The following is a 25,874-nucleotide window of genomic DNA, read 5'->3' as shown; positions in this document are numbered from 1 at the left end:
CAATCATCTCAAATACTCTTACTATAGCATAGCACAGAAATTAACAACTTGAATATTAATTTAGTCACACAAAAATAAACAGCAAGTATTGAGGGTGGGGGGAAGTCAGTTAATTCCCACACTTCACAACCCACTGGTTTTCTTTCATGTTTTATTCTTAGGGTATCTGAACAATCAATGTCCTTCAGGGACTCTCTTCTTCCTTTTGACCACCACTTCAGGACTCACACCATCTCATCTTTAAATAGTATACTGGTTTCATTGTGTAACTGGACAAAAGGACGAGTTTTTACCATGAGAGTTTAAGCATCATTTCCCAGCTTTGCCAACCCATACCAGATACCATCCCTTCAGGCATTCTTACTTTCATGCCTAAATCCATTAACAGAAATTTTTTGGGGGGTGGCAGGGTTTTTTTGTCTGTGGTTTTCGTTTATCCACCTGTTCCCATCCCCCACCCCTTGCCAGTGGAGAGTCCAAAAGGCACCTCTGCTTGAGCAAGCTAGCCTTTGAGAGTAAACAAAATAATTATCTTACTAAATTGTTCTGTGAATCTGATACTCAGCTCAAGAATGGAAATGACTGCAATATATATACTTTTTTTACAGCTTGCAGCCAGTCTGGGACTCCACAAGCAGCCCTTGTGCAAGTTGGGGGAAGGGGTGGGGGTGTTGGGTTTTATGCTAATAGCAAGTTCTGCTCTTACAGCTGGATCGGGAAATACTCTGTATATTTGTTTTAGCTGGACTGCAAAATACTAAATACCTGATCAAGACAGAATCTTATCTTGACTGAGAAATCAATTTCAGAAACCAACCTAGTCCAGTACCATCTTTCCTAGCCATAGTATCAATCTGATCATGTCTAACCAGCTGTCATGTAAAGCTCTGATATCTCACGACAGCAGACAGGATAACAGCATCCCATTATTATCAGGGTATTGGTTAACTCAGTGACAGTGTCTTCAAGTTAATCTGTTCAAAAAGAGCACAGATGCTATATTCCAGAAGTGAAGGACCTCATGTTCTACAGTCTTCTGCTTTCTTTAGGTCAGAAATTTAAGAAGTTACCATGCCCCTGCTAACAGTTCTCTAAATACCAGACAAGTTTTCCTTAAAAAAATGTTGTTGTTGTTAAAAATCTGAACTTTGAGGAAGGCAACACACAGAAATTTTATCTTAGAAAGAAAACACGGATATCCATATTCAATGTTAAGCTGTGTTTATACTCACAAATACATTTCCAAGAGAACCTGACATTCTGCAATGCAAAATGGCAATCTATGCAAGAGCACTTTTTAAACAAAACTAGTGTCCCAATTTATTTTCTAGATTTCAAATACTACAAAATTAATGCAAACGAATGTTTTGTACTGAAATCTTTAAAGCATCATGGTTTAAATTAGGAGATGTAATACCAGGATTAAAGTTCTCTGTTATTAGGGTATGATTTTCACTTCAAGTGCATTTCTCTAACTCTATCCGTTTTATAGGGAGAATGTAGTATTACCTAAACATTTTGGATTTAAATACAGTCTACTCAAACTTAAAACTTCAGGGACTGATAGAATTAAACATTATGGTTTTACCCAAAAATCAAGATAAAGCTAAGACGTGTGTGATAAAAATCAGCTGCAACACTAAATAATGTTTAATTGCACATATATAATTTGCTGTCGCACTACAAAAAGTTGGAGCCTACACAGGACAATCCTAGGTCCAACTGTTAAGGTAGCTCAAACTAGGAAATACTCACCACCACCTCTCCTATGAAATTGTCCATCTGAATTCCACACCCAATACATAGTAGCTACAGACAATGCAATGTGATTTAGTCTTTCATTACCCCACACTTTTTTCTAGTTACTTTTTCTTTGGGGTCACAAACTTGGTTTCTCAGTGCATCTCTTCAGCAATGTAGATGTTAGCAAAGAGCCAAGTCTACCCTAAATTCACATCTCTTGACATCAGTCAAGGCGCTCGCACAGCACAGAAGCAACAGGTAGGATTAGATACGTTTAATTACTTTAGATAGTACCTACAAGTATGAGTTTATCAAGCCCCCAAACAATAAACAGATCAACTAACCCTATTTAGAAGAAAGAGAAAATTGATTTTACACTAAAGAACTGTACTAAAGCCTTGAAATTCAATGAATTTTATTCAATACTTTTAGCTTTAATATGTTCACTTTAAGTTCCTGCATTTCAAACAAGTTCCCTGCTGCAAAATTTATTTTTGACAAGTTTCTCCTTTAAAAACTTCTAGAAGTGAGGGCATCTCATAAAGCCCTCTCTTCTTTATCCTCACAATGCTAGCATTTGATAGAAAACATTTAAAAAATTGAAGTTTTCACAGTGATTTATATAAGTGAAACAAAGCAATACCAAAATTTTGCTTAAACCAATAGGAACGAGCAGAGACATTGCCAGTAAGTGGTACCATCAAAATTAAGATAACTAAAGTAATTTCGTTGTTTCCAAAACAATAAACTTACAGCACAGTAAGAATCTTGCTGGGGAATTAATAAATCCACATTATTACTATGGCATAAAGGTAGCATAAGTCAAAAGAGGGAGGGGGAGAACCGCAACACCACAAACTGCTTAAGTCTTAACTCAAGTAGTAATACAGATCCAAGCCCTCCACTTTACCTTCTGAAAAGAGAACTACTGTCCAAAACAGAGATGTTAGTTACTAAAACAAAGTCACCAGAGGCAGGTGGTACATTCCTGAACTCCTTCAGGATCAATCAGTTCAAGGCTTGAGCTCCTAAGAAAATATGCTTAATCATATATGTGTAACAGTTAGTAGAACAGGTGAACTGAATAACAGCAGCTACTTTTCCTTCTAATGACCAAGTACTACAACAACACCACGGTGGATTTTGTGCTAGTTCCAGTAGAATTTGTGGAGTGTACAACTAAAAAACCGTGTTGACTACTTCTAACTAGTTAATATGGGCTTTTGTATTTGTCCAAGCAAAGCAGAGTTGCAATTTATTTGATTTTCAAAACGCTTTTATTTCTCTAAATCAAAAGCAGGATCCTAGCTACACACTGCTTGATGACGAAAACTAAGAAGAGTTTCATTCAGTAATAAAGCTACAGCCGTGCAATTTAGTAATTTATTTAAAGAGTCTTTCCTGCTGAAGATGAATATTCCCACACTAACACATTCTTTGCAGTAGACAGGTCAAGAGAAGCTAATTCAACTTAAGCTAAATATACAGACATATTACTCTAGACAAATTAAATGCTAAGAAATCACCAGGACCATGGCTTTCACCTGAGATTGCTGAATGAAATTTATATACAAAGCTGCAGATCCACAAGTGAGGAAGGTAACCCAGTACTGCAAGAACACCAGGGACCTGGCAGGCTGTCAATGTGATTCCACACACACACACACAAAAAAACCCCACAATACCAAACCAGAAGTAATCCTGGGAATTACAGACCAAGAAGTTTGTCATCCATCCTTACTAAAGGGATTAGGGGCTATAAAAGTAAAGTCACTGTAGACAGGAATGAACATGGTCTGTTGGAAAAGATGTTGCATGGCATCGGCAGGGAAACCCTGCCTCACCAACCCACTAGAGTCCTCAGAGTGCATCAGTAAGGATAGAGAGAGGATGTCCAGACACAGAACAGTCCCATTTTGAAAAACCTTTTGACAAGGTTCCACACCAAAGGTTATCAGAGAAGCTAACTTGCCACAGGATGGGAGGAAAGAGTCTTATGGGTAGAAAATTAACGAACAAGATACAAAAAGCAAGGTTTATTTGCTAGTTTTCAGGACAGAGAATAGGCTGCTGAAAGGTCTCCTGCTGGGGAATTGGTGCTGAGACTGGCTTTATTCAGCACTTCCAATGACAACCTGAGGAGTAGAGCATGCAGTGAAATCTCTCAGTTAATAGGTGACACTGTATGTTTTGGGTAGGTATCAGACACTAGCGAAGGAATGCCAAACCAAGTGATCTGGCAAAAAAGTGAAAGATAAGATTCAGTGTAGGCAAGACCGTTGCCTTAAACTAAACCATGGCACACAGAGCAGAACTTGGAGCTGGCAATTACAAATCATTAAGTGACCCAAGACACACTGCTGACAGTTCTTCAAACCCACTGTACAGCACCAGCTGACTGAAAGGCACCACGATGAATGCATTTTTTAACATTACCAATCAAAAACTGAGGAGGCTGAGAGGTACAGGGGGCAAATAGACTGCAAAACATGGCTAGGTTCACATGTTCTCCCCAAGTACACCATCTATTGCTAATGGCTTTATTACTGTTATTTAAGAAAGAAGTGCAAGGGTTTAACAAAAGTATATAAATAATAAGAAACCAGGGTGGAAACCAGCCAGAGCACATTTACAGCATCCAGCACTCCTTGAAGGCATCCAAGGAGCTCACAGGTGACATGGAAGGGTGCCCTTACTGGAGACCAAGACGACTAGCGAATGGAAACAGACCCTCACAAATACCAGGATCCATTGCTTGAGACACAATACTACATGATTTTAAATATTTGCATTTAAACAAGGCAAGGGTGTTTAGTATTCTCAATTGCAAATAACATTTAAAAAACCCACATTATTTCTTAACTAATACGTGTTTATCCAAAAACTAAGTCCTCTTCAGAAGCCATACTGCATGACCCCACTGAGGAAAAGGTAGCAATTTAAAAAGAAAATATAAGTATCTCCAGTGATCAAAAGAATATCTAACTACATGGAGATAGATAGTGATTTTCAACCAATGAATCACAGGGCCCTGGAAACCAGTAAGCTACTGATCTAGTTCATCTAGTGTTCTTAAATCTAAGTTGACTAACCAGTGGTTTGCAACTCCACCAGAAAATTAAGGTGTCTGTAAATCACATCCATTCATAGGTAAGAAGGGTAAGTATAAGGATGTGAAAGGCATAAAACATCATGAGTGAGGAAATGAGCAAGTCAGGAACTCATTGATAGGTTAGTCTCTATTTGTTCAGCAGAGGAACGTATTTTTTTTTCTTTTCAAAATTAACACAGCTTTCTGGTTAAACACCTAGTATTACTCAACCAGAAAACATGAAGACCAAAAAGATTTATTACATGGACTACGGGCGCACTCCAGCATGGGAACTCTGTCCTATGTAACATGAACATGAATGCAAGTTGGTTATACTTAATTTTTAGATGTAGTACATAAGGTATATACTAAAGATTTGTTCTTTCACCATTGTAAGCTGCAATAAACAATGGACTGGCTGATACCTTCAATCTGTATTTCATCTGTTGAAATACTACTCTGAGCAGATACAGTCCAACATTCAAATTCACTATTTTGTCTGGATGTTGCTGGGTTAGCTTGTAGTGTTGAAAAGCTACTGGAGCACTAATAGAGGAAAATATTCAGTAGAACAGAAACTACAAACACAGGTTAGAAATTGACAGAAGAAATACTTCCTATTCAACAGATAGGTAGACTCAGGTTGGAAAACAAGTTTATTTCAAATTTTTAATCAACTGAAAGAAGCACTTCAATTGAATAAGATTTCCTTTCCATTAAGTTTTTAAAATAATTCCTAATTATTTAAATTATATAATTCCTAACTACTCCTAATAGGAACAGGAAGAGGCTTCCATATATGATGAAATTTTACAGACTTTTTTCCTGCTGTAACATTGTAGTAGCCACTGTTAGACACAACTTCCAGTAAAGCAATTACTAATACAATTGTAAACCATCACCAAATTAAATGGCATACAGCTCATCACAGCATTTGTATCCCATAAAAGAACACTATAGGAATCACTGACTATGAAATGGTGATTATTAAATACAAAAGCTAGTCTAAATCAGTTTGAAATTTAATAAAACATTGATCAATCAGACTACAGAATCATTTGCAAAATTTTCAGGTGTAGGTAAAAACAATTATTGCCCCTTAAAGGAGAAGCTGTTCACCCCACATCAGTGCAGTAAGGCCATTTCACAAACTTTCTCATGTCCTCATCAGCACTGAATGCTTCCTTCAACAAGCGGAACCACTTTACAGTGTTGGAGACAGCAGCATTTCAGAATTCTAGCCCACGTACAAAAGCAAGACTCCCCTAGTTCTTCCTTCTCTCTTCAGTCTGAGAAGGACTGCAGAGTGACTTTCATTTCAACAGCTCCTATGCATCTCCTGGTTTCCTCTGCAAGTCTTCCAGATTAACACTGCAAAGGAAGAATTTCAGATCTAGTAGAGATGAGGGACCACTTATGAATTTTCTTCTCGTTCCACCACTCATTTGTTTGACATCACGAAGACCAGTTCTTAAGGCCTGCGAGCCAAGTCATTCAAGTTTGTACTTAAGCAGTTCATCAGATGAGAGTCCAGTAATACACAATCCTGCATTAAAGTGTTACAATCAACTCTGTTATTGTTTGCATAACTGTAACATTCATCACAAGTACAACACATTGCTACATACATAAGGTTGTTTAAAATCACTTTTCTACAGAGCTAGTAACAAGGCTGACGGACAAACAAGAGACAAAAGAAACCCAGAAACTGCAGATCTCCTCATAGTTTAGGGAAAAGCAACAATTTTAGGCTGCAGGGGAAAAAACCCAACCCTATTGGTTAAGAACCCAAAACTGACAGAAGCAAACTCTTAACGGGTACAGCATACAGCTAAGAAAAAGCATGAATGTTAACAGGCAAATCAAAAGCAAACCTGCAGGTTTTTTATATGCCACATGAATTGCATTAGCCCACTAGGATGCTGTAGAAAACCAAAGGGTTTCAGATACACATTAATTTCCTCCTTTTATTAATTTTTAATATCAAACCTATTCTTACAGATGAAAACCCCTTTGTTATCATTCTTATACTCTCATTCTTACTGGTTCAGCTGTGCAACAGCACCACACGCTCTTTGTTACTGGCTCTGCTCGGAATACAAGGAGCACCAACCCATCTAAGGAACATTTTATATGCTGAATTTCCATTTCATTTTTTTAAATTTTACCAAGTACTTGAAGTTAAAACAGCACCATAGATACCTCCAAATATCTCCCTTAAAGCTATGGTTTTCTCTAGATCTGGTTAGAAAACCACGTTAATTTGAACTGTAAAATTACTCTAGATGGAGCATAAAAGATTTATCCTTCAACAGAATGAAATTAAAACTGCCTCTAAGATTTTTCTTTACACAACTTTACAAACATGATGACCACACCCCACAGCTGTCAATTAGTAAAAAGCTCACTGGGAAGTCATTTACAAAACTGTATGTTAGATTACCTTAGATACCAACAGGCACATACATGAGAACTCCAGCAAAGGAGATGAATTTGAAACAAGCATAAAACATACAGCCTTGTGTAAGCACCAGAGGCCTCCAGCACAGGTTACCTACCATGCCTCACCGAGAAATAGGTCACTCTCTCCAATGGATTACAGATCAAACTCAGAACTTCTAGGAAGAAAAATAGCCCCTTTTTTATTTCTGCAATTTGAAGATCAAACTAGTATGGATACATCCTTAAAGGATTAGTGAAGTGGGAAGTATAGAGAGGAAGAGCTGAAAACATTACTGCTGCTACAGACCGGGGGGGGGAGGGGTTGGTGTGTGGAATCAAGATTGCTTGTGTCATCCTTTTCACAGCACTTTGCATACTGTTAGTTCCCTTGGGTTCCCAAACATAGTAGTTTCCAATCGCTATATGTCCCCCTACACAGCAAGAAAGCAGAAAAATATAATATGTAAGACCAGGGAAATATTATATGAATGAATTGTCAAGAAAAGTTGTTAGTAAATGTCTTTCAGAATCTACCATCATAAGTATTTTTAAACACTTTTATATCTTTAAGAAAGGAGCCAACAATGAAAGCAGAAAAAACCCTGAGTTTCCTTGGACAACATCCAAGCAGAAATTTAATAGGGAACAATAGAGAAAACCCATTTTTATGGAAAATACTAGTTTTACAAGTCTAGATGTCTCAATCATTTTTAAAATGGAGCAACTGTGAACAAAAATATCAGGGAATGTTATGCATACATGATACGTGTCATTATGTATCAGCAGCTTACCTGGAAGTTCAGCACTGTTAGAAAAAGGCAAAACAAAAACAAACACACACACACAAACCCATATCCTGCACCATCCTCAGTTACAAATCTGAGCAGTTTTCGTAAGTGCTTCTCTGTTGTGACTCGTGTGAGCAATTAAACTGCTCTGTAGTTTGGAACAACTTTGTTGTATAGGATCCAAGTGAATAATCGCAACAATGACTTCACACAATTTTAATAATTTACATTTTTTATGAAAAGCAGAGTTTCCAGAACTGCTGTGTATCTCACTGCCATGTATAACTTATAAGTAACAGACTCAAATAGGAAGTATAAAACCACAAAGGGATGCAGAATTATGTCTCAATAACATACTGAGAAAAAAAAACACACAATTACTTTTATGGAGTGAACTGAGATTACAGCTAAAGCCACTAGAAACAAATCTGGATTTTCTAATGTTATTTTTGTTTGAACTACTGCAATGGAGTCTATTACTGCCTCAGTGTTGATAGTATATTTGGGGACTTTGGAGGGCTTTTTGGCTGTAACTGCCATAACAGCAGCCAATTCTTAAAGGAAAAAAGTACAATTTTGAAGAATCCCTCTCTCATCCATCACTTAAAAGAAATGTACAGTTTCAGGAATTACTAAGATCCCCCACTGTCCAGATAAAGGTCTGCTACTACCATCACCTAGTTGTATATTACAGAAGTTAATTATTTTTGACAGTTTGTAGCAAGAAAGTTGAAACGTACTTCATCTTCTGAGAACTCTGATGTTACAACCGACAGTGCATTAAAATCTAATGCCTTCCAAAACTACTAGACCTGCTTAAAATATATTCTGAACAAGGGGAAAACCATCTTGAAACAGGCTTAGACCACTAGACATGATGTTGAATCACTAGCCCAACAACTTCATCACCTGAAAAAGCAATGTCATAATTGCATGTGTGTGAAGCTCTATCTCACTAGGTCAAATACTTCCAATGCTTGGAAGACTGAAGCAGTATTACCAACCCAGATTTTCTCTGAAACATTTACAGATGATGCACACCCCACGATATTAGTAACACTGCCTTAAAAAGTAGCAGGGAGGAGAACAGCCTTGTTAGAAGCGCAACCAAAATAAGTCTTTGGAGTGTGATCGAGCTTGTAACTGGGAAGTAGTAGTGAACTGCTGAGATTCTGGGCTGTCCCACCTTGCCTGCCAGGGAAGACAGAAGTCCTGTATGGGTACAGGTCAGCTGTTCTTGCTGAGGACTTAAGAGCATTTTTTAATAGATACAGCCCTCCCTCACATGCCTCTTCCCACTTGAGGGGACCACTCTCCGTACTCAAAGTCTCCAAAAAGCTCTACAGCAAAAATAGTTTTATCTAGGTTTTTTTTTCTGGACAGTGCCCACTTCAAAGACAGAACTATGGCAGTGCCAGATTATGTAACACTGACAGCTTCAGAGATTGCCATTCTTTCTGAAAAACAGATAACCAAACCTATGTCCAAGAACTTTACTTACAAAACGTATGAATTCACAACTTCAGAACCGCAGTGATGTACACGCTGTATGTCATCAGTCAATACACTTGCATAAAACAGACGAAAACTACTGAGAATTTTCTTTTTCTATTACTGAGAATTTTCTGAAGTCTCCCATAATGCCTTGTAATACCGTAAAAGCCACATAATTTGTTGTGGGGTTCATTCCTGGTATAGTTCTTACAGGGCAATGCCAAGAGGTAAAATTCAGCATCAGCCATTTATTATAAACCATAGTCTTAAAGGTGCATCTACCTTAATTTTTTTGTGCAGATCAGGAGTGCACATATAAACCAAACTTCCTTACTGTGCCCACTGACTGCGTATCATGATGTGGTCCTGGAGTAGATGAACCGGATTTCCTTTTGGATAGAACTGAACTGTAAAGATGTAGACCCAGGAGCGCAAAGAGCACACTTTGACACAAATGGACATTTAGTGCACATAGCCAGCCTGGAATTAGCTCAACAGGAAAAAAAATAATCCCTGAAATGCAAGCAGTATGGACACCAATTCCTCAGCACCAAACATTGAATTCTAAAGACACAACCCTGTCAGACCCTGCTACTTGCCAAGGTACATACAGCTCCTCTGTTCCAATATATCCAGCTCATCTAGAGGGGTTGTGGCTTCCCACAGCCAAAGAAATCTGAATCTGTGGTTTTCAGGTCTTGCACTTTCTTGGAATTGCTAACATAACAGTGTCTCACAGGCTGTAGGACCAAAATCAGGTTCTGTACATGCAATTCTGACTTTGTGCAGCAGCATCTAGCAAACCCATCATCTAGCAGTGACATGTATACAATGCTTAGTTCTCCACCGTAAAGCCACATTAGAGCCTGGTTCAAAATAAATCTCATGTGCCACAAGGAAGGCATAAGCCAACACTGAAGAAAATATCTCTGTCAACATTTTTTGGGGGTTATATATTTATCCACAGTGTTGGCCACCAAGCCCTCAGGAACTTGAGCTCCCCAGGCCTCTTCTACTACCTCAAAGAGCACTTGGAGAAACTGTGTTCGCTTTCACACACTGTACAGGCTTAGCGGAACTTTCAATACCAACCTGTTCCATTATCCAATTCCCAATAGAAGCCAAAGCCTTATTCAAAAATTCCTTGTTCCTACCTGATACATAACATACCGCTCTGCACAGGCCAATTCTAGCAACACGGCTCATGCATTTTAACACACCTTCACAAACAAGTGATGTTTCCTAAATCCTTCTTGATCAGATCCCTCATATCCATGAGCCATATCACAAAGCTTCAAAAGATGTTTAGAGGCCTGCAGTGCCTTCCTTACTGCAAGTCAAAAAAGAGTAGAGGAACCGGTAATTCCCTTGAAGCCACATAAACAGTTATAATCAAAAGAGTATTTTGGCAAGGCGATCCACAGGTTCAGCTGATGCCAGTTGATTAATCCAGGGCGTATCATATCTATGCAGGTATCAACTATTGAAAGCTGTAGGAGTTAATAAAGTTGACTTGATCAGTTCGCTTGTCCTTTTATACAAGCTTGTAGCTCCCCAGAACTTCCTGGAATTTTTCTAAAAACTTGACATCACATTTGCGTGTTCTCATTCTCAGGTAACAGGGTAATTTTATTACCGAGTCTGCATAGCCTCTGGTTTAATTCTGCTACTTCACCTCAGTTTTTAGATTAATACTATTTGGTCCTGATCCCTTTGTCAGTTTGAAACTGGCTATACTGAAGCGATTACTGAAATGATTATTACATCTGTCAAGAGTTTATGGTTCCATTTTCTTCATTTGGACACAACTTCAGTAACCACCTGTGGGACGTGGAAATGTAATCTTTTCTCAAGCCAAAGGTTATCTGATCTCCCCATTCTTCCAGGTCAAACTTCTTGAGAACAGCAATGGTTTAAATGAGCCATTCAAGTTAATCACATCATCAATATAAGAACAACCAAACAGGAAGGTAGAGCAATTTCAGAATTGTTCAGAACAGCAATAGTAACAATGTAACAACGCAAAAATTCTTACACATGCTATACTGCCATTTGATCTGATAGATAACAAATTGATAGATTAAGAAGTATCTGACATTTATACAAGGACACAATCTAGGTGCTCAGCCCTAACACTGGGGGTTGGACAAGATGACCTCCAGAGGTCCCTTCCAACCCAACCATTCTGTGAGCGTTTGTAGATTTCTCAGCGAACCCCTGCTTGAAGTCAGGCTCTAAGGACAGTTATTCTAATAGCCAAGACAGTCACAATCTTACTCTTCCTCTGTCATTCCATACAACAAAAATCACTTTCAGCAGATCCTCCCCATCTCAGTCACTGGTCTTGGAAAACACTACAGCAGCTTCAAACCTTACACCCTGCCAATGCCGATGACAGTTATCTGACAGCACCAGGAGGCTTCCACAAGGCCCTCAAGAAGACAAAACACAAACCCCTTACTCCCGCGAGAGTTCACTAGCAACAGAACAAAACAAAAACTCATCATTTCTCTCCAATCCCAGGGAAGATTCCAGCAGCCAGAAGCCTCATCAAACCATACTAAAAAGCGACAGGACTTCCCACAAAACCTTCTGTACCTTGTCAGTTGAGGTCAACATCAGTTTCTGACATAGCGTCTGAGGTTCAACAAGCAGCTAGTATCACAATTCTCTCATCAAAACCTAACCTGCATTAATGCCTTAAGGAAGCATTGGAATCATTCCCTATATTTTTTTCAAAACACAAGATGACATGTTTAGAAAAAATCTGGCAGCCTTGATATACTACTGGTTAACAAACACGGCTGAGCATCCATATCTCAGATGCAGAAGTTACATCCCACATAAGGGAGTACTCCTCCCTCTCCCAGCAGTACATGAAGGAAGAAGGGATTATCAGGACACGATACAAGGCAATGAACACCAAGACAAATGGGGGCGGGGGCAGGAAGCAAGCTTTGATGAATCAAAGGTTATGGAACAGTCCAAAGGCATGGCCACAAAGGCCATTGTCACACACACTCTGTTCCTCTTGTGCTAAAATGCCAAGAAAAACATGCAAGCACAGGGAATAAAACCTCTAGCACCAGAACTACAAAAAGTTAATCACAGCATTCTCATCAAAGGCATCCCAACTAAAACAATAATGACATATGAAATAATCAGTAAGCTCCATTAATCCAGTTTTAAAACAACAGAAACCTTGAAGAAACATGCAAACAGTACGTAGAGATGTTATGGTAGAAGGCAGATTTGTGTTAATACATCCAAGGCAGGATACAGCACACCCGCGATTTGTGCACTTCCCTTGACCCTGCTATAGGACCAGTTACCCTTCTCATACAGCAACTTAAACTGCTGCAGCTACCTAGCAAGTCACTGCAAGTTGGAATCCTGTTTCAGTATCTCGTTTGAAGCTTCAGGTGTAGGTCAGAGCTGGAGAAGCAAGCAGCAGGAACAAAGGACAGATAGTGCAGAAGAACCTGTAAACCTATACAGCATCTTCCAGTGCTTACAAATGTCTAGTGAAGCTCAACTTCAATGCTGTATCTTCTATCCCTGTACTCACAGGTGTATTCTGCTGCATGTGCAAAGCATCTAATACTATTTACACTTCAAGTCTTGGCTAGAATGACATTATGAGTGACTAGCGTATACTTGTAACTAAAAAAACTTCCTTTCATTTGTGTTGCACTTACACCAATTTTTTCCCTGCTCGCACATTATAAGCAATCCAAGTTCTCCATTAAGATTAGGAGTAGAAGCATGAACTAGCAGAGTATTTGCTTGCTAAAAGTAACATATTTTGCTAAACTTACTGTGCAAGGTACAGATTCAGCCCTGGAAAAAAAGACCATGGAAGATATTAACAGAGCGCTGCATACCAGATCTGAACATCACTAATGGAAACAAACAAAATTTTGTATGCCTACATTATCTAGGACTAAAATTGCTTTTGGGGAATTAAAATCCAGATTTTTGGCTCATGAAAGTGAAACCTGGATAGCAGTGTTTGCTGCTGTTTACATATGATGGTATTGCATAATATTTAACACCAGATGCTTCAGAAGGAGTAAAAGATAGATTAAACTGATTCAGAACGTCCCAACTATCATTAACACACACAGCCAGTAGTTTCCAGAACAAGACCCTTACATACCGCAGACACCTTCTCTCTCTTTGTAGATGTGGCCCTAATGAAACACACCTGAGAATACAGCTATTATTCTCAAAAACAAGAACCACATCCAAAGAAACTTTAAGGATGTCAGGGAAGCCACTTGAATAGTGGGATCACTCACCAGAATGTAGAGGTGCTAGGAGACAAACAAAGAAGAAAATGTCTTTTGGGGACTTGGGGTGAAGTAACAGATTATAAAGAATTGCATATTTAATCACTGAGGAGAGGAATACTAACTGGAAAAAAAGAGACAAAAAGAAGATTGCTAAGATGCATGAAAAGAGATCAAGCAAGATCACACACACAGAGCAGAGCATCTGGAGATGAGGAAGGCCATCAAGTGGGAGCCAGTATGAGTGATACAAGTTGAAGATGCAAAGTGGTAGCAAAACCAGAAACCACATCTAAAACATACACACAAACATGGGATAAAAGTGTTCAGGAGTTCCTGTCTTGACTACACGTGCACAAAAATTAACCAAAGGTGCATTATAAATACTTTAAGATAACCTTAAGCGTTGCCTAGCAAACAGAGGTGAAAACCATGCACAACAACCCAGATACATGGAAAGTAAACAAATACAACAATCCATAAGCCATCACCATGGCAAAGGGTCACAGTCTACTGCAGGGCATGTGTGAGAGAAAACGCGATCCACAACACATGGCGATGCACAATCTTAAGATAAGGAACCAGCAGCTACGCGGAATGAGGGAAAGATGAGAAACAGCCATACCCAGGACACGTATGGGAAGCGGGAGAAGCCCATGAGCTACTTTTGCCTAGCTGTAAACGCATTTGGAGAAAAAGCAATGTATTCAACAGAGCAACAGGCAGTAGGGACACACAAAGGTATACCGGGAAAGGGAGGGTTGATTCACGGTGGGGCCAGGAGAACAAAATAAATAGAACAGTACCTGAAGGAGAGGGAAGCCCCTACGGAGGGAGGGAAGGGGCTGGGCAGGAGCCTTGCCGGGAGCCGGGGCACAGCGGGGGGCCCGGACTGCAGCGGCAGAGCGGGGCAGCCCCACGGCTGCGCGGGCAGGAGGCAGGTGACAGCGCCGGGCGAGAAAGCAAGGGGCCGGCGGCATGCCCAGCGGCCGTGGGCCGCAGGGAGCAGCCGGGCGGCGGCGGCGCGGGGAGGGGGGGACGGGGGACGGCCAGCCATGTTCGGCGGCAGTGACAGGCGAGGCCCGCGCCCGCGGGGGTGTGGGGAGTGGGGCGGGGGGCGGCGCGCCTCGGGGCCCGGTCCCTCGCTCACCTGCTGCACCCCCAGGAAGTCATAGAAGTTCCGCGGCACCTCCTCCACCAGGTCGAAGAGCTCCAGGTCGCCGCTGTCCCAGGCGCGGGCGCGGGGCGCCACCAGCGCCACCAGCATCAGGAGCGGCGGCAGCAGCCGAAGACGCGGCGCGGCCCGCGGCCGGCCCATGACCCCCGCCCCGGCGGCGGCGGCAGCGGCGGCGAGGACGTGGCCGGGGAAGCACCGCTGAGGCCGCGCGCGCCCCGCCGGCTGCTCCGCACTGAGGAGAAGGAGCCAGGCCCGGCCCCGCCGGCGGCGTGTCCCGCGGAGGGGAGGAGGGCGCTCCCCGCCTGGCCAATCGACGCCTGCGCACGCTGTGACGTCGGGTACCCCGGCAACGGCTGGCGCTCGCGCAGTCGAGGAGTTGCGGGGGGGGGGGGGGGGGAAGGGAGGAAGGGGGAGGCGGCACTCACGGCTGGGTGCGCGAGGGAGCGGCGCGCGGGGCCCTGGCGCGAGCGATCCCCGCGCGGCGTTCGCGCGCCCGCCCCTCGCCGCCTTCCTCCTCTCCCCCGCCCTTGCCCGGCCGCCGCCCCGCCCCCTCCTCCGGGCCTGCCGCAGCCCCCCCCGCGGCTCCCCCCTTCCCGGTACTCCCCGGCGGCTGTACCCACCCCCCTCCCCACACACCCCCCCCCCGCCCGGGCCATCCGAGCGGCCCGTCGCCGACCCCACTCCGAGCCCTCCCCTCGCCGGCGTCCCTGACGGGGGGCAGCCGCTGCCCCAGCCCCCGTTACCAGGCGCCGGCAGCGCCGGGAGGTTCCGGGTGGCCACGTCCGCCCCGGGCGCTGGCGCGGCCGGTGCCCGCGGGCGGGGAGGGCGGCGGCGGGCTGCACAGTGCGGGGCCGGCCCCGCCGCTGCTGCCCCGCGCCCTGCGCTGTCTTCGGGCACGGGGCGAGCGTAGGAGCTGCCCGAGGACGGGCTTGACCCCTGTGATCTGTTTTACAGCACTGTTTTTTAGGTGAAAATGGGCATATTGCCGATGTCGACTCGATTTTTGAGCTGTTTTCCCTGGACCTTCCATTATTTCCTTGCTTAAATTAATGTTAAGCAAGAATGCTAGACAAGAAATTAGGTGGAGATGTAATGGCATACCAAGACAAATCATCAACATTAGGTCACTTTTCTCTGGTAGGGTCAGAACACCGCATCTGTTTCATCTCTCTTGAAGCTAGGCCTGGTTAATAACTCTGAGAATTTTCTTTTTAAAAAAAGACAGTTTCACTCGTCCCAAAAATATCTGTGAACTGAATCAAGTTCAGAAAATAGTTTTCCAATTTTAAAAAATCCTTAACGCCAGTTTTACACTCACCTGGATTCACCTAAGAGGAGCTAGGCACCAGTTACAAAATCTCTGTACAGCAGAGCACCGCCTTGGATACTCCATGGGAACAGCAAGATGTGGCTTTCAAATACACGCTGCTTGATTCAGAATAAGGACTTGAACCAACATAACCATTATCAATTTTCCAACTCATAAAGTATGGAGTAGTCTTAGGTATTCTCCTCTATTGAAACAGTTCCCTTTTGTATAAACTATTTAAATATTAATTAGATTGATATTTAAACTCATGTTTCCATGTCCCATATGCATGCCCACTGGGCTGTTAGGATCATGATTCTGCCTCTGGCTCTGTTTTCTGAAAAGGTACCTAAACCCATTTGCCAGGAAATGATAATTTAACTAACAGCGTCTGGTGTAGACTCTTTTTAATTCACGCTTCTCAAAAAGGAGCACTTAACTGTTTATTCTGATCATCTTAGAAAGTGCTTCTCCTGCTTGATCAAAGCCAAAAAAAAAAAAAAAATTCCTTTTCTAGAGAATGGCAAAGCAAGGAGAAAGTCATGGGCTAGTTCATTTATTGCCTGCTTTGTTTTGCTGGAGTAACTGAACCTGGTATAGATCAGTTGCTTCCCTCTTCCTTATTTTCTTAATCCGTTCTGTTTTGCACACCAGTATTCATAGCATAAATTCCCTTTGTTGCCTGGTGCATCTACATTTTCCTTGCTTTCAAGCCTCAAGATTATTGCACAAAAATACCAGCTTTGTATTCAAAAAGTTACGTACTCATAAGGTTGTAGAACAAAGTTTAAAGATGCAAAGTACCCTCGGAAACCAGGGGCAAACGAAGAGTTCTATAAGGTAGTATTATTTTTAAACCAGGTTAAAGATTTTTTTAAAAAAAGGTGATATTAACAATACTCTGTTCCCCTTAACAGATGCTTTCCAAACTCTCCTTCCCTCCTGACTCATTCTGTATTCTCCGTATCTACTTCATCTTGCCTTGGTAGCTTCTAAGCCTCCGTAGTTCAGTTGATCTAGTGCAACGATCAGCCTCAAAGAGAGGCATTTATTATTTTGATCTTATTTTTCATAATTCAGAATTTGTTGAAGAAGGACCCCTTTCAAAATCCACCTCTGGTGAAACTGTTAAAACAACCTTAAAAAAACCCGATAAACACAGGTGACCTATTCAGTTCCACTGAGACTAGGAAAAACTGTCCTAACACTGACCACCAATTGCAGGTAGCTTGTGGCTTCAATCCTTCTGAGAACAACAGCCGATGATAGCTATTTTGAAAGAAACATCTTGAAATTCTTCAGATAGATGATGGTTTCTTTCAGTCAAGAGGAATATGAATTTAAAAAGAATAATAGGAGAAAAAATGCACTGATGATAATGGGATTATGATTATTGAAAATACATATTTAAGAGACCTCTTACATTTAAGTCAGCATACTTAAATTATTCCAGTCAGTTTTAACAATGTGGGGAATTTGAATACTCATTTTTATTCTGCTCCTTAAACCATTCAGAGAGAAGGCCTGATACTGCATGTAACATTTCCAAAAAGGATTTTTTTTTTAAATTCTAGGCTATGAGATTAGTTTCCATTAAAATCACTCTGTACCCCAACAATAAATACTGAAATTTCAGGAAGAAAATGCTAAAAAATGCTATTAAGATTATATAAGCACCACCGTAATAATGACACATTATAATCTTTTCATTCTTCTGTTCTCCTCTTTAAAGTCATGAGAAATTATTTTTTCTTGGTGAGTCATTAGAGTCCCTCCCCCTTCACCACACTTCAATTAATCCAAGTCACACTAGGCTTCCACAGTTTAAAATAAATGAGTTAAATTAAAAGTCAGTTCTCTCTCCTGGTTTCAGAGAAAGCCTTAAGATGCAAACCAAACATGATCAAATTCAGCAAATGAGCCTGCAACGATATATGTGAGAAGCCTCCCATGACACATGCAGTGACTGGTGAGTTGGTGACCACTGATGACGATTTAAATCTCAGTACTGCGAACTCTGACACAAATGTTGAGGAGAAGGTAGAGGATTACGCATGGCTTTTTCATTACAGTCTAAAACTACCCATGTTGGGAGGTATTAGTATTTTTTTTTCTGTGACTCAGACATGACATTTAAGTGGCTAGAGATTCAGAGAAAGGTTTTTAATTCCGTATGTAGTCTCTGCAGCTGGGCAGCTCCTTTACTTTAAGAATATGGAGAGCTATGATGGCAAGGATGGCATTTCTTTCTCTGCCCCGAGTTCATCTGCACACAGAAGCAGGTATCACTGCATCAGGTACGCTTGGTCACAAAGCTCTCCTTTGCAAACCGTAAGGGAAAGAAGCATATACAGAAATAATTTGTTTAAATAAATCTCTGTTCTGACGCTAATTGACAGTAGCACCCAAGGCCCGAGGCATGAACCAGTTATTATTAGCGTTTTTAACAGCACTGAAAGGCCAACATGCTTCATAAGCCCAGTAGGATTCACACGATCGTATTCTGAATAGCTAAACAGCCTGTGATTTCGAGGTCTCAAATGAATAGAAGACATCTAGGAGAAAGAGCTTATTAAGGGACCACCCCTTTTCTTCCTAAAGATAAAGCCTTATCTACAGCAATTTGAGAGCCTGACTGCTCTGCAGTCTGTTCCAGTTTCTGTTCCCACTGTTCAGTGTAGGTGCTCTACATGGTTTTGTATAGTAACAGTAGTTTTCTCTGTTAACAAAGCTGGCTTAAGAGTTTCCTGCACCCTCCCCCCAGCCCAGGCGCTTGTTCCCACCTCTGCACCACTGTTCGCTGCCTCCTCAGCTGTGCTAATTCAACTCTTTGTGGGCCACATTATAAATCAAATGACTGAAATGAAGCAGGTTGCTGGTTTTTTTTAAAAAAAGCGCTGTTCACACAAACATAGCTACACATACACACACAAAAACGCAGATTTATTTCAGTGATCCAATTTACAACACAGCCCACAAACAGCTGCATCGGCACAATCAAGGGGACAGCGAACCGTGGTGAAGGAGCAAGAACAAGAGGGCAGAGCAGGCAGGAAACTGCTTGGCTTAAACTGGCTTTCCCATTGGAAAAAAACCTTTGTATAACCACACGCAGAGAGCTGAACGCAAGCCGTTCCCCGAGCAGTGAGGCTAAGCAGAGCGGAGGGAGGAATTCTGTTTCACAGCTGGCAGGAACGTTTGAGGACTCGCACCGGAAGAGAGGGTTCTCTTGCAAAAGCGTCGAGCGAGGCGGCAGCGATCTTGCTCCGAGGGGTCCTGTAGCGCTCCGCCTGATAGGCAAGTGGTCTGGTTATTGCCTTTTCAAGGGAATTTTTTTTTAAAGCCAGATCATTTTGCAGATGCAATTTAGAGTGTAGCCACACAAACAGATGAATGCAGTGGAGTCTGAGGGAAGGTAATATCCAGCGTGGCAGTGGGAAAAGAAGGGGAGACAGCGTCACTTTATAGCAACCCTGCCCACTGAAAGATTCGTAAGGAATATGCCATTTGTGTAGACCAGCCAGACTTTAGGCCAGACGTAAGTCAAAGTAATGAGAAAGAAATGTGGGAATGGAAAGAGAAGCAAAAGCAACAGAGCTAAAAACAGAAAGCTATTACAGTCCATCAGACATGAAAGGATATTATTTAGGAAATAGCTAATTTGTGCCTGGCCTGGGCAGCTCAGTCCTCTCTTTTAGCTATGTTACTCTTTATTTTTTATCCTTTTCCTCATGGTACGTCATTAGTGCCAAACCCCAAACAATCCCTGCCTACTTAGCGTGCCATACACTGTGATGCTGTTTTCTAAACCAGAAAACTACCTGAAACCACATTAACATCGTGCAAAATGACTCATGGACTGTGGGATAGGAAAAGAGGGTTCATTTTCAGAACATCATCCATATCCTAATAGCATAAAGCCAACATACGAAAGCCTTCATCATTATTAATGGCCTTTTTCTAGCATAAATGCATAATGTTTTGCTGCATGACATGACAGTAGTCTGTCATTATATTTTAATATGTATTTTCTCAAAGAAGAACATCAACATGGGGAAGGACTGTCTTAGGCAGAAGTTTAGGAGGAACAAGAATTAAAACACAAAATAAATATCAGTGATTGGAAGGCTTACGCCATCTTGTTAAACAATGTATTCTTGACACCTTTCAAAATTATCCATGGCTTAAACTGCAAGCGGATGATTTCCAATGTCAATTTTCTTATTACTATTCTGACAAAGACATTCTGGTACTCTGTTCATATATGGAGATGCTCAGCATACACAAGCTAAAAACCTCTAGACAACTTTTAGAAATATGTACACCTCTTCTAAAATTTTCATCCGTTCTAGTTTCCCAGAATGAGAGCTCTCACTATATGGATGACATTACTCATTTCTGGAGAGCGGCATATCTAGAGATGCTGTGCAGATGAATATAATTCCCATAGTCAGTAATGCAAGAACACTGGAAATCAGGGATTCTCAGGACTACACTATGTTGTCAAGACATTTTTGTTAGCCTCCCCCCAAAAAAGCAAAATAAGAAACATGATTTTGAAATGTCAAAGGTTTCATACGGTTTTCAGATGGTGATGTTGATTCCTTTTGTTCTATTCTGTAGTGACTGTCAAAGATTGATGGAGCTTGTTCATAACAGGATTTTCCTTAATTTTATTTGACACATTAAGTATTGTTTAGTAGTTTACTTTCACTTGTATTCACTGAAGCAATTAGTATCTCTTTTTAATTTTAAGTAAATTTTCCTAAAAGTATTTTGCAATATTTTTCAAAATTAATTCACCACCAGGGGGCAAAGAACTATTTCTCCAGAGAGAACATTTTATATCGGTTTCATAGATGCATGACCCTTCCAACGTCCTGTTCTACCTCACTGTAATTGCAGATGTGATTAAAAAAAACAAGTGTGCAGACCTAAAAATACACCAGAGGGACATCTTTGCCATTTTTTCCAACTTTGACTGTTCTAATGTTAGGACAATAGCTGGGAGAGCAAACTGGAGGACCACAAAGAGGTGGTACAAGATGGCTGCTACATGAGAGCTGCTTCAGTCCTCTTTGTGCACGTGGTTTTACCATATCTCTGTCAGGTCCAACACTCTGCTGTGTCTTGTTCAGGAAAATCAAGAACCTCTAGGCATTAAATACAGTAACAACAGTAATTCCGTGATACTTGCAACCAGTATGCTAACATGTATATTCTATTTCAGTTGATTTTCATTCCCTGCACAATTCTTTCAGCGCTGTTTTGTTCCTGCTTGGTCCCTCTTTGTACTCTTTGCTTTACCAGACTGGAGCTGGTGTTAGGAATAACAAAAAAAAAAAAAAAAAAAAGAAAAAAAAAAAAAGAATTTGATTTGGCAAATGAATGAGTTTAAATATAATCAGAGAATTTGCTTACTGTTATGAAGAGATAAAATCTCAGATAATACAATTCCATTTGTCAGTACATAACACTCATCTCCCATTTATTAAAATGGTAGTTATGTATGTTTGTGACATTTGCTAAGATACCCTCTGAAGAAAGGAAGATACTAACACCATAAATTTTGCAGAAGAGAAAATCAGTCAGCCAAATCCAGAACAAAAATACATCACCATAAAATAAATCAGTACGTGTGACTATGACCATGCACAGAGCACTATGCAATCAGTAGCACAACATGCCAACAGTACAAGGGAAGAGCTTGTTACAGCAAATGTATGTAGGAATTAATCACGGACAGTATTTGAGTTTTGAGATATCACTTCAATAAAAGGACTGAGTCCATTCAGAGAGTGAATTGAAAACTATGAGAGATTATCATAAACTACGATATCTACTCAAGAGTGATGTTTCTGTACCATAGAATTTGTTTGTGATATATTGCTGTCCAGTTCAAAATTGAGAATAATACTTTGAAATTTGCTCAGGATGTTAAAAATGTTTTCTTCATGTTAAATTTCAGGTGATATACTTTTCACATTTCAGGCTTGCATTAACAAAGTTGGCAGACTGCTGCAAAACCAGCAGGACTAACTAAACATATGAAGAATATCAACATGATGCACACGTGTCTTTCTGAGAAAGATCCTCTAAAAACTCTTCAAATTCCATATTAAATATAATGGCACACTTAATTGTGATTGGAAAAAAAAAAATGCATTGATGCCAGAGGAATTCCAGTCTATGCAGATACCAAAAAGAAAATCCTAGGCCAGTCTGGATTGGATAATCACAATTACACACACAGCAGGAAAAGTACATAGCTAGAAACCAATATAAGGACATAAGCTTGGATTATTCCATGATTATATTTACCAAAAGGACACATTTGAAATCCTACCCACAGCAACAATATGCTAACCCATATCTGCTAAAGTAAACATTATAATGTCTGATATAGCTTTTCTTACATTTATACGATATCAGGTAGAGATACACTTACTTCTTGCAGTCACTTCTTTAAAATTAAAAGTTCACTGTTAAACATATCACAGCATCTTGCTGCTGGTAGATTATATTTGAATTTTCTTCAAATCATAACATAAATGGCCAAAATCCTTCTTCCACCTGTACAGTTGTGACTTCCATCTGCTCTCAAGGAATATATTTCAGAAAACAGAACAGGACATGTTACTTTCATTACAAGTGCAAAACGTTATTTTCAGAAAAAGAAGCTACTGTCTAAAGCACTTTCTTTGCCAAAATTCTGCAATATAATTTCTCACAAAATCCCATTAGACAGTACAATTCCTCTGTAACTAAGCAATCTTTAACAGAGCTTTAACAGCTCTCAGCAACTTGGGGGGTTTGTTGTTACTAGATTTTGCTGTGGTATCAATTTCACTCAGTGCATCACAGACTAAAACAGTAGAAAAGTAAGAATCAAGATTTCTCATACTAAGAACCTGTCACTGAAGACAAAAGGAGCCCTAAACACAAAGAACCAAAATGGTCCAGATCTTAGAGAAGAGGTTCATCTCTGGAGTTCTCCTGAAGCAATCTATTTTCAGACAAAGCATGTCTGCTGTGAATAGTCATTTACAGTCCTCCGTAAATATTGTTTGTTACTTAAATTATTTAACTTTAAAATTCTAAAATCCAAATATCTGACCTTGTCATGCTGCTTACTTTTCTCAGAATCACTGTAGTCATGTAGAAATATTTAACATTCTGTCTATGTCTTTAAGCACTTTTTCTCCCTGCTGTATTTGCATTCTCTCTCACCTCCCCTGTGTCTACTGTGTTGTGCTACCAAATAAATATTAAATATGTTGTACTCATTTAGTTCTTCTTAACCAGGTATTCAATTCACATAACAAATACTTCTTCCGTAGGCAAATATTAGACATGGAGTATGTAATACAGAGTGTTATTTAGCAAAATACATTTAATGAATTCTATCAAGTGTGAGGTATAAATATTGACTTCTCCATGTGGAATGTACAGGAAGAAATCGCTCAGTTAGTGGATGCTCCTGATATGTAGCATTCTCAGTCGCTGGCAGGCTGAGGAGGTAGCTTGCAGAGCAGAGTAGGAACTTGTACAGTGCCATTATCTGGATCCACTTTTATGTGAGTTGTACTAATGAGTCATACTTTCAGCACAGAGTATCAAAAAGTTACAAGACAAAAAAGACTATATTTAATAGCTTGTCAATAGCATGGCAATCCTCCCAAAATCAAAACTGTCTGTGAAAACTGGGAAGGCAACCATCTTTAATAGTTGTGCTAATGGATGTGATAGTTAAATTACAGATCCACTAATTTGTTTCACTTGTGTTGCAGAGGCCAAACAAATACGCTCTTTCTTTTTGACCCATAATGCAAGCTCCAAAACTCTCTTACATCCTGCAACTATTAAGGAAATTGATGTCAATGTCCCTTGCATGCTTTTAGGATATCCTTGAATACAAATATTAATGTTGAAGAACATCCCTCTTACCCTTATTCCATTTATCCCAGATTTGCTTTTATAGCCATATTCTATTTTTCAACTTTATTTTTGTTGCAAAATATTTATTTTGAAATAGTAAACAAACATCAAACTAGCAGTTTTAATCAGTGCTAGATCAAAGTGCTGTTATCTCTGTCTACAGGTCAGCAAAGGACTCCATTATATCACTTAAGCACCATTTAGAGCTGAATAGGTGATTTATTCTTGCAGCATGTTACAGGAAAGGGCAGAAGAAATTCTCTCTGCAGTACCTCCTGCTGGGTACAGGCTGCCCTCCCACAACTCGCATGTCAGTGACAGATAATTTATGTGCCACAAGTCATCAGTGATTGCAGACCTATCAAATGCAGGGCTAGAGATCGTAAAAGCCAGGATGGTCCCAGTTAACTGCATTGCATGTGCACACTTTTGTGCATGCACAGCAAATCATACACGCGGCAGGTGAAGCAGACAAACTGAGCACATCCGAATGAGCTGCAGTTGTGAGGCTGGTTGCTATCAACATATAGGAGAGCTTGTGTCCTGCATGATGATTGTACGAGACACAGAACTTTCTTTCTGGACTCTCTGTGTTACAAGGGATGTCTGTCAATGCTAGCTAAGGAAAGGCATGATACCTGCTCTTCCCTGCCCTGTGTGGTGTGCGGTTTGCCTGCAGGGAGTTCCTGATAGCATGGGAACGGCCATCCTGCCTGCCCTCCAGCTTCAAAGACCACCAGCAGCTCCCTGCAGCCATGCTCCCCCTTCTTGGCACCTTCCCCTGCTGCTTTGCACGGCCTCCTCTCCTTCCCCCTCCTCATCTGACCCAGCCCCTCCGTGTTCTCCTGGCTGCCTGCTCAGCCTGGCACCCGTGCCAGCCTCAGCAATGGCTCTGGAGAAGGGACTTGGGCATATTTGTCCCCTGTTGGCACATCCACATGCAGGGCAGCACCCAGACCTGAGGCCCCTGTCGCTCTCTCCTGATATGTGCCAACAGCCACTCCTGGTGACTTTTCCAGGAGAAAAAACCTGATTTAGGCCACGCAGCTTGGGAACAAATGTTTGGTAACCTTCTAAAGGCCACTTGTAATGGACAAGTTCTCACCAGAAGTCCTATGCTACCATCCAACTTTCCTTTAACAAGGTAGATCTTACTTTTAAATGACTGGACTCCGTGGCAAAACCACCCTGTTCTGTCATCAGGTCCAGCTGAGAAGATCAGGTACTTGAGATCAAGTACTCTGGCCATGAAAAACAAGCCAAAGCAGGTCATCGCTGAGCAGGAGATGTGCCTGTGACCGCCTGCCCTTTGAACGGCTGACAGAGACAAGGAAGGGCCCTCTAGATGCTGTAGCTCATGGCAGGTATAGGAACAATCCTGTCCTAGTATTTTGCTGAAGTTTTACATTGAAGAATGCAGTACGTTCAAACACAAGACACAAAAAATAATGAGGTTTTCTGCTTAAGAGATTAACTGTGGTTTTTTGGTCTCTGTTTTGATTTTGAATGATTTTTACTTTCCCTTGGGTACATATGTGACCATTAGCATTGTCTGGTTTCCCAGGAGTATTAAAAAACATGTAATCTAGGCCTTTCTGCA

General features: G+C 41.0%; 1 protein-coding gene across 1 annotated transcript in view; it reads right to left on the bottom strand.

The window, feature by feature from the left end:
* The window catches only part of DNAJC1 (DnaJ heat shock protein family (Hsp40) member C1), a 108,979-nt gene extending 93,621 nt beyond the window's left edge, over positions 1-15,358 (bottom strand). Inside the window, exon 1 of the mRNA XM_075082672.1 lies at positions 15,001-15,358. Coding sequence (XP_074938773.1) covers positions 15,001-15,168 — 168 coding nt within the window. The 5' untranslated portion in view covers positions 15,169-15,358. The remainder of the gene's footprint in view (positions 1-15,000) is intronic.
* Positions 15,359-25,874: the final 10,516 nt, after the last annotated feature.

Source organism: Phalacrocorax aristotelis, chromosome 2 (genome assembly GCF_949628215.1).
Source record: "Phalacrocorax aristotelis chromosome 2, bGulAri2.1, whole genome shotgun sequence".
Lineage (NCBI taxonomy): Eukaryota > Metazoa > Chordata > Aves > Suliformes > Phalacrocoracidae > Phalacrocorax > Phalacrocorax aristotelis.
Note: the sequence above shows the minus strand (reverse complement) of the source record. Positions and strands in the feature narration are given on the sequence as shown.